The sequence below is a fragment of the Dendropsophus ebraccatus genome, chromosome 8 (genome assembly GCF_027789765.1).
Source record: "Dendropsophus ebraccatus isolate aDenEbr1 chromosome 8, aDenEbr1.pat, whole genome shotgun sequence".
NCBI classification, from domain to species: domain Eukaryota; kingdom Metazoa; phylum Chordata; class Amphibia; order Anura; family Hylidae; genus Dendropsophus; species Dendropsophus ebraccatus.
In genome coordinates, this window is record NC_091461.1 from 3674452 (window position 1) to 3689949 (window position 15498).

The 15498-nt window shown below is 53.0% G+C and overlaps 3 protein-coding genes across 4 annotated transcripts in view; 1 reads left to right on the forward strand and 2 right to left on the reverse strand.

Moving 5' to 3' along the window:
* Nucleotides 1-6471, reverse strand: part of LOC138798983 (zinc finger protein 850-like) — a 42367-nt gene extending 35896 nt beyond the window's left edge. The window contains exons 1-2 of one of the 2 annotated variants that reach the window (XM_069979640.1): nt 6390-6471; nt 2961-4042 (exon numbers count right to left, since the gene is read on the reverse strand). In XM_069979640.1, the coding sequence (XP_069835741.1) occupies nt 2961-3971 (1011 nt within the window). In that variant the 5' untranslated portion in view covers nt 3972-4042; nt 6390-6471. Of the gene's footprint in view, nt 1-1864; nt 4043-6389 lie in introns of those variants that run through there. The other variant, XM_069979638.1, reaches the window with a different exon arrangement.
* LOC138799069 (zinc finger protein 585A-like) overlaps nt 1-15498 on the forward strand; it is a 201897-nt gene that overhangs the window by 125628 nt on the left and 60771 nt on the right. The gene's annotated exons all lie outside the window — the stretch shown is intronic.
* On the reverse strand, nt 4847-14090 carry LOC138798904 (gastrula zinc finger protein XlCGF66.1-like). The gene is made up of 8 exons (XM_069979524.1): nt 13978-14090; nt 10933-11084; nt 10582-10717; nt 9836-10021; nt 9622-9745; nt 9406-9503; nt 6390-6495; nt 4847-4947 (listed from the first exon to the last, which is right to left on the reverse strand). The coding sequence occupies exons 3-8, from the start codon at nt 10657-10659 to the stop codon at nt 4847-4849; spliced, it is 693 nt and encodes a 230-aa protein (XP_069835625.1). The 5' UTR covers nt 10660-10717; nt 10933-11084; nt 13978-14090.

Genomic DNA, 15498 nt, shown 5'->3' on the forward strand with positions numbered 1-15498 from the left:
CACATCAAAATTACAGTTATGTAACCTGGAATTTCAGCCCGGCAGACTCTTTGGGACTGAGATTGATAAACTCATGGGGGATCTTTCTGATAAAAAGGGGAAATCTCTTGACCTCTAGATTTTCGGGCCCTTTCGGAGAGGGAAATTCACCCAGAGAGGTGCAAAGGTCAATATAAGACTAGATGTAGAGGAGCTAACCACAACAGGAGTTAACAAGCAGCCCAAGGAGTCAGCCGAGAAGCCTGACTTTGTGTGTTGTTCCATGGAGAGAATAAAGGGAAAAATGCCTCCAAATTTTCTATATCCCACTGTATATGAGAATGTATCGAACCAGCTTATTCTGCAATGGATTTTCCAGCTCGAGGTTTTACAAGGGCTCATTCCACTGGAGCGGTTTTCACTAGCTGGGCAAAACATAGTCTGGTTCCTTTAGAACAAATATGCCAATCCGCCACTTGGCCGTCTCGCTCTACCTTTATTAAGCATTATAGACTTGGCGTTCTTCACTCTGCCCGGACGACCTTTGCTGGTTTAGTCCTCAATGTTGCTGTGGAAGAAAGCCTTTCCATGGGGGATACTACTCTCCAATTTCCCATACATTGTGATGCCAATGGGAAATGAGAAGCAAAAATTATGTAAATTAGCTTTCTCTTAGACCCATTGGTATGACAAGACTCCCTTCCCTTGTCTTTTTTTTTTTTACTTCCTGTTGGAGGGGTAAACCTTTGTTTTTTCTCTTTTCATTAAATTATTCCATCACAAGGGTGATAATACCCCATAAATTGTGATGCCAATGGGTCTCAGGGAAAGCAAATTCATGTAATAATTTTTGCATCTGACACATGAACTACGTGGTAATGGGTTGTAAATTGTGCGTTTCTGCTCCAGAGTACAGAGCAAAGTAAGAGTCATCATAATGTCACATTGTCGTTTTCTCATTTTAAAAGCGGGCCCATTCATAAAGAGCGAAAGAGGCAGAATTTCAAATTGAGTCCACGGTGTGTACGCCCCGCTTGATATTATTCTGCCCTATTGATTTCATGTAATTTCTCGTGCAACTCCAGTCTCCACTGAACGAATTGACATGTGAATTGTTTGAGCAGAGGCGCACAAGAAATCCCATTGAAACAATGGGACAGCAGCGTCTGCACCATGGGCTCCGATGGAAATTCCGCCTCTTTTGCTTGTGTGAACAGGCAATAAATGTTACCAGAGAAAAAAGAAACTGTGTTTGCTTTATTTACAGAAAATGGTGTGTGTGTGTGTGTGGGGGGGGGGGGGGGGGGGGGGGGGGGGGGATGGTTCTATTAAGAATTTATTAAGTAAAATATAATGAACTGAGAAAATTATTGTTTGCAAATCATCTTGGCTATATCCTGAATTTGTCATTGCCCCAACTAGCCAGAATCCTACTCCACACTGACGAGGGGCAAATACCCCGAAACAGCTGTCTGTGGATGGAGGCCTGCCTTGGCAAGCCCTTGTCATGATCGCAATACTCGTACCTTGAGTTAGACATTGACAAAAAGGGGCCACCTTGGTATTTCCCTATTTATGTTCCAATACTCGCAACCGAGTGGGACTTAAGGGGCTATTTATCAGGGTGGTGTGGTGCTCTCCCGATCATGGAGGCCCCCGTGGCAACAGGCTAGAGATATCTGGCTATCCCGTGTTTTGAGACTCGCAACCGAGACTCCACGGACTCTTGTTTTGCATATCTATATCCTGAATTTGCTTGTTGTGATAGGAGCAAAACTAATTAATATAAAAATAGCTAATTTACATAAAACCTAGAGAACTAAGTCCGATGAAGAAACAATCTTTGCAAAAGTCAGGCACCACATTGCACCACGAGACGCACATCAGTAAAGCCGGACCAATTACCTCATGGATGCAAAATCAATAATGAGAGATGACATTTTTTTTTTCACTCTAGTTTTACATATTGTCACGATCATTTCACACCAAATAAAATTACTATTTGATGAACGATTCCCACTCGGCCCTGTGTAACATTCACCGACGCTGTCAGCATCCACTATGTCATCATGGCTGTCACCTTCATGGCCCTCGCCACCTCCCCCTCTCATTCTCGTGGCCCTCGCTACCGCACCCTAACAGCCCTTGCACCCTTTGTACATGGCCTGATGAAGGGCTGTCACCAGCAACATTACTTTGAGTGTAAATTATAACTACTACAATACAGACATGACACTTCTTGTAAAAAATTTTTCATGGTTCACCGACTCTTCCTTTACTGTTGAATATCAGAGGTGGAAGAGGCGCTCCTCTAGGGCCTGGCCCCCTTATGCTTCCAAGTCATTTATTGGAGAACCTTCTCTTAACGGAAACCTATTACTTGACAACCAGAAAATCCTGCAGGTGTGCGTTCCTCTCCTGACACGAGCCGTAGTGCAGAACTCCTGGAAGTGCCATAGACTGCATTGTAACACACTTATAGCTTCCAGAAGACCATCCAGAAGAGGACCACACACCTGCAGGATTTTGAGGAGGATCCGGCCGCGGTCGTCAAGTGAGAGGTATCTTTTCACCAACTCTGACTCATCTAAGATTCATGTCTCCCTTATATCTGCTATAGATCGCATCTGAATTTAGAGACAACCTGAGGCATCCATAGTGGCTTTCAGTTTTCCCTCCTCAGATCCTCAGTTCTTTTCCTCCATGGGTCGCAGCCTCATCTGGCCTCAGGTGAATTTAATGTGGAGGCTAATTTCACCTTCATCAGAACCTTGTTAGTATCTGGATGAAAACCTGATGGTTTTAAAGCATTTTCCACATAACCAACACAAGCCGTCTCTTCCCGTGTGGATTCACTGATGCTGAAGAGCTGAATCCTGGGTAATACAATATTCTGCATCATGCATACAATCCCTCTCCTGTGTGAATTCTCTGGTGATGAATGAGACTTGATTTCTCTGAAAAACATTTTTAACATGCACATCACATGCAAATGGCTTCTCCCCTGAGTGAAATCTTTGATGCTTTATAAGATGTGATTTTTGAGTAAAGCCTTTCCCACATTCAGAACATGTGAATGGCTTCTCCCCTGTGTGAATTCTCTGATGAACTTTAAGTTTGACTTTAGAAATAAAACATTTTCTACACTCTGAACATGAATATGGCTTCTCTCCTGTGTGTATTCTTTGATGTTCAACAAGATCCGATTTTTGTGTAAAGCGTTTTCCACATTCTGAACATAAAAACGGCTTCTCCCCCGTGTGAATTCTCTGATGTTCCACTAGAACTGATTTCTGGGTAAAACGTTTCCCACATTCCGAACATGGATATGGCTTCTCCCCTGTATGAAACCTTTGATGTTTAACAAGACTTGATTTCCGGGTAAACTGTTTTCCACACTCCAAACACGTGTGCAACTTTTCCCCAGTGTGAATTTTCTGATGTTCCACCAGACCAGATTTCTGAATAAAAGCTTTCCCGCATTCTGAACATGAGAATGGCTTCTCCCCTGTGTGGATTTTCTGATGTTCAACAAGACCAGATTTTTTGGCAAAGCATTTCCCACATTCAACGCACGTAAGTTCCACTGGTTTCTCACCGGTGTGAATTATTATATGTCTAGAAAGTAAAGACCTCTGAACAAAACTTTGTCCACATTCTAAACAGGAAAATGGCTTCTGTCCTGTGTGAGTTCTCACGTGTTGATCGAGACCAAACTTACGAGTAAAGCATTTCCCACATTCTAAACAGGAGTATGGCTTCTCCCCTGTGTGAGTTCTTTTGTGTACAAGAAGATTAGAGTTTTTTGTAAACCATTTCCCACATTCACCACACTGAAACATTTTACCCGCTCTGTGATCTGTACTTGGGGTAACAATATTTGACTGATTAGCAGGTTTCTTGCGATTTAGGGGATTAGATGAGAGATCCGTACTATGTGGTCCCAGATATACATTTAGAGCAATGAGGTTTTCTATGGACGGATGTTGCATTGTATTTTTAGGTTCCCCTTGGTGGTTTAACCCCAGGCAGTGCCACTCTGAGTTCACTCTGCGATTGTCTGCTGGAAAGAAAATAGATTTCAGTAGTTTTTTGGGGGGGGGTTTGTTTTGTTGTAAAGGAGAAGTCCGGCGAAAATTTTTGTATTGCCCCACAATGGTTATACAAATCACCAATATACACTTATTACGGGAAATGCTTATAAAGTGCTTTTATTCCCTGCACTTACTACTGCATCAAGGCCTCACCTCCTGGATAACATGGCAACGCCACCTCCTGGATAACATGGCGACGCCACCTCCTAGATAACATGGCGACGTCACCTCCTGGATAACATGGTGACGTCGCCTCCTGGATAACATGGTGATGTCACTTCCCGGATAACATGGCGACGTCACCTCCTGGATAACATGGCGACGTCACTTCCCGGATAACATGGTGATGTCACGACCCAACTCCCAGAGCTGTGCGGGCTGTGGCTGCTGGAGAGGATGATGGCAGGGGGATGCTCAGTGTCCCCCCCCCCACCCCCCCAGTGTCCCTCTGCCATCATCCTCTCCAGCACCCACAGCCCGCACAGCTCTGGGAGTCGGGTCGTAACATCACCAGGTTATCCAGGAAGTGAAGCCTTTATAAGCATTTTCCGTAATAAGTGTATATTGGGGACTTGTATAACTTTTGGGGGGCAATACAATACTCTAATAAACATTTTCTCCTGACTTCTTCTTTAACACAAGTAAAAAAAAAAATCCATTTAAAAACAATTGTATAACATTATATCTTGTGATAAGGCTAGACTTAATAGTCTAACTAGTTCCACAGGCAATTCCTTGCCTGGCTGTAGCCTATGGTGCTTAGTCTCATGGTGTCAGAATGCGTCCCAGTCCTGGGGAACGCCCATGTGACCCTGACACTCCGCAATATAAAGCCAGTTATGTAGACCAGATCTCACTCTCTTGTGTATAGGCCCTATTACACAGTACGATAAAAAGGAGGAAGCGAGGACCTATCATGTAAGTGCTCCGTTCCTCCTTGTTCCCCGCTCACTGTCTGTACTATTACACAGCGCCATAAAAAGGAGGAAGCGAGCACCGATCATGTAAGTGCTCATTTCCTCCTTGTTCCCTGCTCACTGTCTGTACTATTACACAGCACGATTAGGAGAAGGAAGCGAGCATGACCTATCATGATAGTGCTCGCTTCCTCCTTGTTCCCAGCTCACTGTCTGTACTGTTACACACACCAACAGCGAGCAGGAAGGATGCAGAAAAGGCTTCCAGGATGAGCATTGGGCTGCCCACTGAAGTCAGTGGTGGTCTCCTGCTGTTGTTGTGCAGAGCATCTCTCAGCAGACCATTGCTGTCGTTATCGGGATTTAAAGAAAAAGCAAAATAATAACCAGCACTGCACTCACACTAGTTCACACTATGCAGCTTTCATGCTGCCGTGACTGACATACAGACAAAAATAGAAAAATGCTGCAGCATATATTCCCACCAGCATATATATAATAAAAAACCTGTTTTGAAGTTTTTTAATGAAGAATAAAAATGAGGTTCTTAGCAAACCGTTCGATCAAATAGAATGTATTAACTCACCACGTTAAGGTGACCCCAAAGAGGGTTGGTCTCTATATAGCAATGGCCTAAGTCTACCCAACTGGGCATACAGGATCCACTAAACTCTGTGTAATACACCCACAGGAGCAGGGTGGAGGAGTAAACAGCTAAAAGGAGGCATAGACCCCCGCCCCCCCCCCCCCCCACACACACACGTAACACAAACAAATAGCCACCACTCCACTAACATGTGCTCCTGTGGGTGTCTTAAACAGAGTTATTGGATCCTTTATGCCCAGTTTGGTAGATTTAGGCCATTGCTATATAGTGACCTCTTTGGGGGTCACCTTAACGTGGTGACTTGGTACATTCTATTTGATCAAATGGTTTGCTAAGAACCTCATTTTTTTTATAAAAAACTTCAGAACAGGTTTTTATTGTGTATACGCTGGAGGGAGTATATGCAGCGAGTCCTGACACTTGCTGTTTGCTGCAGCATATTTCTATTCATCCTGAATTTGGAGCGGCCAAGTACGGACGATAATTGTTTGGTATAATAGGGGCCCATCTCTGACACTCATATCGAGCATCTAATAGAGATAGAAAACAGCATCACAATGTCCCCCCCCCCCCGTGTCCAGTATTGGCGCTCATTTGTCTCTCTCTAGGTATACTCGTGTACACGGCCATGACTGATGTTATCTTGCAGGCCAGTCAGTGGTTTCTTTCCGCAGCGTTGGACACATTAAGTGAACACAAGTCCCAGGGGCCATAACAAGTATGTAACAGCTACACAGAAGCATTTCATGTAGGCCGGGCTGGGCCGGGCCTGTGCCTCTGGCCGGTACTTACCCGCTCTAACATCTACTATTTCTCCCTCCTTGTACGGTGGCTGGTCGCTCCACACAAACTCCTCCTCTTCTTTAATCTCCACTTTAATATCAGTCAGATCTTCGCCCTGATATGACATTTGTACAGCTCAGTAGGCGGCTGGGAACGTCTAACCACAATGTTACACAGTTATTGCCCCGGCCCGCAGTTACTGTCAATAAGGATCGAGCCAATATTCACTCCTATTAATTGCCAAAACTAATGGTGCGTTTACACAGAAAGATTTATCTGTCAGATCTTTGAAGCCAAAGCCAGGAACAGACTATAAACAGGGAACAGGTCATAAAGGAAAGATTGAGATTTCTCCTCTTTTCAAATCCATTCCTGTGTTTGGCTTCCAAAGTCTGTCAGATAAATCTGTCTGTGTAAATGCACCATATTTGATCTTTTCCAAAAAGCATCAATGAATCTGAGCCGGTAAAAGGGTCTGAGGTGCAGCTGCCAGTGTAGAAGCCGGTGCGGACGCCAGACATTACGGTAACTGTGCAAAACATCTCACATGTTAGCGAGTTTCTCCCAAACACCCAGCATCAGTATACAGAGGCTTCAACGCCACCTCACTGACAGCTACATCTCCCTGCTCCTCCTGCAGGACAGTGTCATCTCCATCTACCTGCTCCTCCTGCAGGACAGTGTCATCTCCCCCTCCATCTCCCTGCTCCTCCTGCAGGACAGTGTCATCTCCCCCTCCATCTCCCTGCTCCTCCTGCAGGACAGTGTCATCTCCCCCTCCATCTCCCTGCTCCTCCTGCAGGACAGTGTCATCTCCTCCATCTACCTGCTCCTCCTGCAGGACAGTGTCATCTCCCCCTCCATATACCTGCTCCTCCTGCAGGACAGTGTCATCTCCTCCTCCATCTCCCTTCTCCTCCTGCAGGACAGTGTCATCTCCTCCATCTACCTGCTCCTCCTGCAGGACAGTGTCCTCTCCCCCTCCATCTCCCTGCAGGACAGTGTCATCTCCCCCTCCATCTACCTGCTCCTCCTGCAGGACAGTGTCATCTCCCCCTCCATCTACCTGCTCCTCCTGCAGGACAGTGTCATCTCCCCCTCCATCTACCTGCTCCTCCTGTAGGACAGTGTCATCTCCCCCTCCATCTACCTGCTCCTCCTGCAGGACAGTGTCATCTCCTCCTCCATCTACCTGCTCCTCCTGCAGGACAGTGTCATCTCCCCCTCCATCTCTCTGCTCCTCCTGCAGGACAGTGTCATCTCCCCCTCGACCTACCTGCTCCTCCTGCAGGACAGTGTCATCTCCCCCTCCATCTCCCTGCTCCTCCTGCAGGACAGTGTCATCTCCCCCTCCATCTCTCTGCTCCTCCTGCAGGACAGTGTCATCTCCCCCTCCATCTACCTGCTCCTCCTGCAGGACAGTGTCATCTCCCCCTCCATCTCCCTGCTCCTCCTGCAGGACAGTGTCATCTCCCCCTCCATCTCTCTGCTCCTCCTGCAGGACAGTGTCATCTCCCCCTCCATCTACCTGCTCCTCCTGCAGGACAGTGTCATCTCCCCCTCCATCTACCTGCTCCTCCTGCAGGACAGTGTCATCTCCCCCGCGACCTACCTGCTCCTCCTGCAGGACAGTGTCATCTCCCCCTCCATCTCCCTGCTCCTCCTGCAGGACAGTGTCATCTCCTCCATCTCCCTGCTCCTCCTGCAGGACAGTGTCATCTTCCCCTCCATCTACCTGCTCCTCCTGCAGAACAGTGTCATCTCCTCCTCCATCTCCCTGCTCCTCCTGCAGGACAGTGTCATCTCCTCCTCCATCTCCCTGCTCCTCCTGCAGGACAGTGTCATCTCCCCCTCCATCTCTCTGCTCCTCCTGCAGGACAGTGTCATCTCCCCCTCGACCTACCTGCTCCTCCTGCAGGACAGTGTCATCTCCCCCTCCATCTCCCTGCTCCTCCTGCAGGACAGTGTCATCTCCTCCATCTCCCTGCTCCTCCTGCAGGACAGTGTCATCTTCCCCTCCATCTACCTGCTCCTCCTGCAGAACAGTGTCATCTCCTCCTCCATCTCCCTGCTCCTCCTGCAGGACAGTGTCATCTCCTCCTCCATCTCCCTGCTCCTCCTGCAGGACAGTGTCATCTCCCCCTCCATCTCTCTGCTCCTCCTGCAGGACAGTGTCATCTCCCCCTCGACCTACCTGCTCCTCCTGCAGGACAGTGTCATCTCCCCCTCCATCTACCTGCTCCTCCTGCAGGACAGTGTCATCTTCCCCTCCATCTACCTGCTCCTCCTGCAGAACAGTGTCATCTCCTCCATCTACCTGCTCCTCCTGCAGGACAGTGTCATCTCCACCTCCATCTACCTGCTCCTCCTGCAGGACAGTGTCATCTCCCCCTCCATCTACCTGCTCCTCCTGCAGGACAGTGTCATCTCCCCCTCCATCTACCTGCTCCTCCTGCAGGACAGTGTCATCTCCCCCTCCATCTACCTGCTCCTCCTGCAGGACAGTGTCATCTCCCCCTACTCCATCTCCCTGCTCCTCCTGCAGGACAGTGTCATCTCCTCCATCTCCCTGCTCCTCCTGCAGGACAGTGTCATCTCCTCCATCTCCCTGCTCCTCCTGCAGGACAGTGTCATCTCCTCCATCTCCCTGCTCCTCCTGCAGGACAGTGTCATCTCCCTCTCCATCTACCTGCTCCTCCTGCAGGACAGTGTCATCTCCTCCATCTCCCTGCTCCTCCTGCAGGACAGTGTCATCTCCCTCTCCATCTACCTGCTCCTCCTGCAGGACAGTGTCATCTCCCTCTCCATCTACCTGCTCCTCCTGCAGGACAGTGTCATCTCCCCCTCCATCTACCTGCTCCTCCTGTAGGACAGTGTCATCTCCTCCCCCTCCATCTACCTGCTCCTCCTGCAGGACAGTGTCATCTCCCCCTCCATCTACCTGCTCCTCCTGCTGGACAGTGTCATCTCCCCCTCCATCTCCCTGCTCCTCCTGCAGGACAGTGTCATTTCCCCCTCCATCTACCTGCTCCTCCTGCAGGACAGTTTCATCTCCTCCCGGACAGTCCTGGGGATCCAGAGGAGCAGGACATCTCTCTGGTGGATTCCTCTTACTGGATCCATCTGTAGGAGACACACACAGTGACTGAATACATTGTGTATATGTGATGAGCAGATGATGGGGGTCTAGGGGACCCCAATACTGCTCTCTCCTTTACCATCAATGAGAGTCTCCTCTTACCCGGTGATGTGAGGGGCCGGTGGTCCTCCATCATGGCCTCCTGGTACAGATCCTTGTGTCCTCCTACATACTCCCACTCCTCCATGGAGAAATAGACGGCCACATCCTGACACCTTATAGGAACCTGACACACACAATGATCCAGTCATCATCCAGACCCATCATCCCTTGTGTTCCTGGATGATGTCCCAGCATTCCCAGCAGCATTGCTCACCTCTCCAGTCAGCAGCTCCATCATCTTGTGGGTGAGTTCTAGGATCTTCTGCTCATTGTTCCTCTCAGGTATCAGTGAGGGAGGTGGAGGCTCCGTGATGGGGCCCCGGGCCCTGCTCCATCCTCCTGACCTGCTGCTGCTGGGGGCCACACACTCTCCACATGTCTTCTTCACTACTGTGTAATCCTGAGGATGGAGAGACCCTGATAAATATCACTATATACAGAGCCCCCACCTCTCCGCCCATGTCCTGTATTATTACTAGAGAGAAGAGGGAGGTCATGTGACCTATCCCCAGAATCCCTCACCTCTCCGCCCATGTCCTGTATTATTACTAGAAATAAGAGGGAGGTCATGTGACCTATCCCCAGAATCCCTCACCTCTCCGCTCATGTCCTGTATTATTACTAGAGATAGGAGGGAGGTCATGTGACCCATCCCCCAGAATCCCTCACCTCTCATGCCCTGTATTATTACTAGAGAGAAGAGGGAGGTCATGTGACCCATCCCCCAGAATCCCTCACCTCTCCGCTCATGTCCTGTATTATTACTAGAGAGACGAGGGAGGTCATGTGACCCATCCCCCAGAATCCCTCACCTCTCCGCCCATGTCCTGTATTATTACTAGAGAGAAGAGGGAGGTCATGTGACCCATCCCCCAGAATCCCCCACCTCTCCGCCCATGTCCTGTATTATAACTTGAGAGAAGAGGGAGGTCATGTGACCCATCCCCCAGAATCCCTTACCTCTCCGGTCAGCAGGTAGATGATGTCCAGTGTAAAATTTAATATAGTCGCAGTCAGCGTATTCTTGTTCTTGTCCATTCTCGACACTGATGAAAACAAAAAAACGCCAACAGATTGGTTCCTCTACCGCAGGCAGCTTAATGAAAAAGAGAAGATGTTACCATAGAGCAAAATAATATAGAAATCTATCAGTGAGTGGAGTTAGGCCTAGAAGGTTACGCAGGATCCCCTCCTGGCAGTAGTCGGTCGCTAGGGGGCAGTGCAGGGGGAGGCGGTCACTTAGGGGTCGCAGGATTCGCTGAGGTCGATGCAGTCAGGGTGAATTATATTAAGAATTTATGTGGATTTTACCTTTACCATCAACTTCATTGGGAAAATCTGTGACATAAAAAGCTGCAGTAAGTCAGTGTATCTGCCACAAATCACATCACTGAATGACGTCTGACGCCTCCAATATAGGGTCACCCCAGGGCCTGTTTTCTGGGGGTCTTAAAGACGAGGTACTGCAGGAAAACATAAAAATTAGTGTTGTCAGGAGGAAGAAAGAAGTCAGACATGGACTCATAGCGCCCACAGCGTCCCCCACATACACTTGACCTATATTCTCTGTGGAGACTGTGGAGACAAGCCACACGCAGTGACCAGGAGATGGCGCCAGGGTAATAAACCTCCCGCACAGAGCGACAGCATGACAGCCTCTCCTGCCCCCCATGACAGCCTCTCCTGCCCCCCCCACATGACAGCCTCTCCTGCCCCCCCCACACATGACAGCCTCTCCTGCCCCCCCCACATGACAGCCTCTCCTCCCCCCCCCATGACAGCCTCTCCTCCCCCCCCCCCCCCCCTTGACAGCCTCTCCTCCCCCATGACAGCCTCTCCTCCCCCCCCCCATGACAGCCTCTCCTCCCCCCCCCCCATGACAGCCTCTCCTCCCCCCCCCCATGACAGCCTCTCCTCCCCCCCCCCCATGACAGCCTCTCCTCCCCCCCCCCCCCCCATGACAGCCTCTCCTCCCCCCCCCCCATGACAGCCTCTCCTCCCCCCCCCATGACAGCCTCTCCTCCCCCCCCCCCCATGACAGCCTCTCCTCCCCCCCCCCCCCATGACAGCCTCTCCTCCCCCCCCCCATGACAGCCTCTCCTCCCCCCCCCCTCCACATGACAGCCTCTCCTCCCCCCCCCCCCATGACAGCCTCTCCTCCCCCCCCCCCATGACAGCCTCTCCTCCCCCCCCCCTCCACATGACAGCCTCTCCTCCCCCCCCCCCCATGACAGCCTCTCCTCCCCCCCCCCCCATGACAGCCTCTCCTCCCCCCCCCCCTCCACATGACAGCCTCTCCTCCCCCCCCCCCATGACAGCCTCTCCTCCCCCCCCCCCATGACAGCCTCGTCCTCCCCCCCCCCCCATGACAGCCTCTCCTCCCCCCCCCCATGACAGCCTCTCCTCCCCCCCCCCTCCACATGACAGCCTCTCCTCCCCCCCCCCCCATGACAGCCTCTCCTCCCCCCCCCCCATGACAGCCTCTCTCCTCCCCCCCCCCTCCACATGACAGCCTCTCCTCCCCCCCCCCCATTGACAGCCTCTCCTCCCCCCCCCCCCATGACAGCCTCTCCTCCCCCCCCCCCTCCACATGAACAGCCTCTCCTCCCCCCCCCCCCCCATGACAGCCTCTCCTCCCCCCCCCCCCCATGACAGCCTCTCCTCCCCCCCCCCCCCCATGACAGCCTCTCCTCCCCCCCCCCCCCATGACAGCCTCTCCTCCCCCCCCCCCCCCATGACAGCCTCTCCTCCCCCCCCCCCCATGACAGCCTCTCCTCCCCCCCCCCCCATGACAGCCTCTCCTCCCCCCCCCATGACAGCCTCTCCTCCCCCCCCCATGACAGCCTCTCCTCCCCCCCCCCCCATGACAGCCTCTCCTCCCCCCCCATGACAGCCTCTCCTCCCCCCCCCATGACAGCCTCTCCTCCCCCCCCCCCCATGACAGCCTCTCCTCCCCCCCCCCCCCCATGACAGCCTCTCCTCCATCCTCCCCCCCCCCATGACAGCCTCTCCTCCCCCCCCCATGACAGCCTCTCCTCCCCCCCCCCCCATGACAGCCTCTCCTCCCCCCCCCCCCCCATGACAGCCTCTCCTCCCCCCCCCCCATGACAGCCTCTCCTCTATCCTCCCTCCACATGACAGCCTCTCCTCTATCCTACCTCCACATGACAGCCTCTCCTCTATCCTCCCTCCACATGACAGCCTCTCCTCCACCCTCCACATGACAGCCTCTCCTCCATCATCCATCCACATGACAGCCTCTCCTCCCCCCCCCCCATGACAGCCTCTCCTCCCCCCCCCCCCATGACAGCCTCTCCTCCCCCCCCCCCATGACAGCCTCTCCTCCCCCCCCCCCATGACACCCTCTCCTCCCCCCCCCCCCCATGACAGCCTCTCCTCCTCCCCCCCCCCCCATGACAGCCTCTCCTCCCCCCCCCCCCATGACAGCCTCTCCTCCCCCCCCCCCCATGACAGCCTCTCCTCCCCCCCCCCATGACCGCCTCTCCTCCCCCCCCCCCCCATTACAGCCTCTCCTCCCCCCCCCCCCATGACAGCCTCTCCTCCCCCCCCCCCCCATGACAGCCTCTCCTCCCCCCCCCCCCCATGACAGCCTCTCCTCTATCCTCCCTCCACATGACAGCCTCTCCTCTATCCTCCCTCCACATGACAGCCTCTCCTCTATCCTCCCTCCACATGACAGCCTCTCCTCCCACCCCTCCACATGACAGCCTCTCCTCCATCATCCATCCACATGACAGCCTCTCCTCCCCCCCCCCCATGACAGCCTCTCCTCCCCCCCCCCCCATGACAGCCTCTCCTCCCCCCCCCCCCCCATGACAGCCTCTCCTCCCCCCCCCCCCCCCCATGACAGCCTCTCCTCCCCCCCCCCCCCCCATGACAGCCTCTCCTCCCCCCCCCCCCCCCCCATGACAGCCTCTCCTCCCCCCCCCCCCATGACAGCCTCTCCTCCCCCCCCCCCCATGACAGCCTCTCCTCCCCCCCCCCTGACAGCCTCTCCTCCCCCCCCCCCCCCATGACAGCCTCTCCTCCCCCCCATGACAGCCTCTCCCCCCCCATGACAGCCTCTCCTCCCCCCCCCCCCCCATGACAGCCTCTCCTCCCCCCCCATGACAGCCTCTCCTCCCCCCCCCCCATGACAGCCTCTCCTCTATCCTCCCTCCACATGACAGCCTCTCCTCTATCCTCCCTCCACATGACAGCCTCTCCTCTATCCTCCCTCCACATGACAGCCTCTCCTCCCACCCCTCCACATGACAGCCTCTCCTCCATCATCCATCCACATGACAGCCTCTCCTGCGGGGCCGGTAATGGTCCCGGTGGGGGTCGGTGTGTCACCTGCCGCGTCTCCGTCCTCCGGTCCCGCACGCTGATCTTACACTGAGAACGTACACAAAACAACCATGGGCAGCCGGCGGTGTGCGCATGCGCTGTAGCCATGTGCGGACATCGCGGACATTTTGGATGTGGACGCTGCCAGACACTGGTAAGAAGCGCCAAAACCTAGACAACCAATAACGGAGAAGGGGCGGGTCACGTGCAAAGACGGCGGAAGTGAGCGGTGCAGCCAGGTAATGGGCGGTAGGGGGTCAGCGCGGTATTAGTTCCGGGGCAGTTAGTGGCCGCTGATGGTGAGGAGCGGGGGCTGCGATCCGCGTCCGTGTGACTGGGGCTCTGTAGGTGATGTATCCTTCATGGGATGGGAGGCACTGTGAGGCCGAGCAGGCAAGTTCTCAGATTTACAATGGAATTGTTCACCACATAACACAGGAGAGTCCGGGGGGCGGGTCCATCATGTGTCAGGTATCAGGAGGCGGGGCTGGCTATCAGTCTTGTGTACACTTCTCTGTATCTGCTGTTAATTCTCTATTAAAGGATTTATGGCCTATCTAACCTGTGTGAACCCCTGATGACACCTTGCACTGCGGGAAACATGACGGGGCTAGCGGACATACCCCTGACTACACCATTCACTGTGGGAAACATGACGGGGCTAGAGGACATACCCCTGACTACACCATTTACTGCCGGAAACATGACGGGGACTAGAAGATGTACCTTGACAACACCATGCACTGCCGACAAAATGACGGAGCTAGAGGACATACCCTGACTACACCATTCACTGCGGGAAACATGACGGGTGTATAATCACAGGCCGACGTCCGCTAAGTGTATAATCACAGGTTGACGTCCCACTAGGTGTATAATCACAGGCTGATCCCCCGCTAGGTGTATAATCACAGGCCGACGTCCCGCTAGGTGTATAATCACAGGCCGACGTCTCGCTAGGTGTATAATCACAGGCCGACGTCCCGCTAGGTGTATAATCACAGGCTGATCCCCCGCTAGGTGTATAATCACAGGCCGACGTCCCGCTAGGTGTATAATCACAGGCCGACGTCCTGCTAGGTGTATAATCACAGGCCGACGTCCCGCTAGGTGTATAATCACAGGCCGACGTCCCGCTAGGTGTATAATCACAGGCCGACGTCCCGCTAGGTGTATAATCACAGGCCGACGTCCCGCTAGGTGTATAATCACAGGCCGACGTCCCGCTAGGTGTATAATCACAGGCTGATGTCCCGCTAGGTGTATAATCACAGGCTGATGTCCCGCTAGGTGTATAATCACAGGCTGATGTCCCGCTAGGTGTATAATCACAGGCCGACGTCCCGCTAGGTGTATAATCACAGGCCGACGTCCCGCTAGGTGTATAATCACAGGCCTACGTCCCGCTAGGTGTATAATCACAGGCCGACGTCCCGCTAGGTGCATAATCACAGGCCGACGTCCCGCTAGGTGCATAATCACAGGCCTACGTCCCGCTAGGTGCATAATCACAGGCCTACGTCCCGC

What these genes read in the sequence shown, in the direction of transcription:
- LOC138798904 (XM_069979524.1), bottom strand. Translation starts at nt 10,659, where the DNA reads ATGGACAAGAACAAGAATACGCTGACTGCGACTATATTAAATTTTACA. An exon ending in TCTACCTGCTGACCGGAGAG is followed by an intron (nt 10,022 to 10,581) that starts GTAAGGGATTCT and finishes CTCCATCCTCAG; the next exon opens with GATTACACAGTAGTGAAGAA. An exon ending in AATAGTAGATGTTAGAGCGG is followed by an intron (nt 4,948 to 6,389) that starts GTAAGTACCGGC and finishes ACTGTGTAATAG; the next exon opens with GGCCTATACACAAGAGAGTG.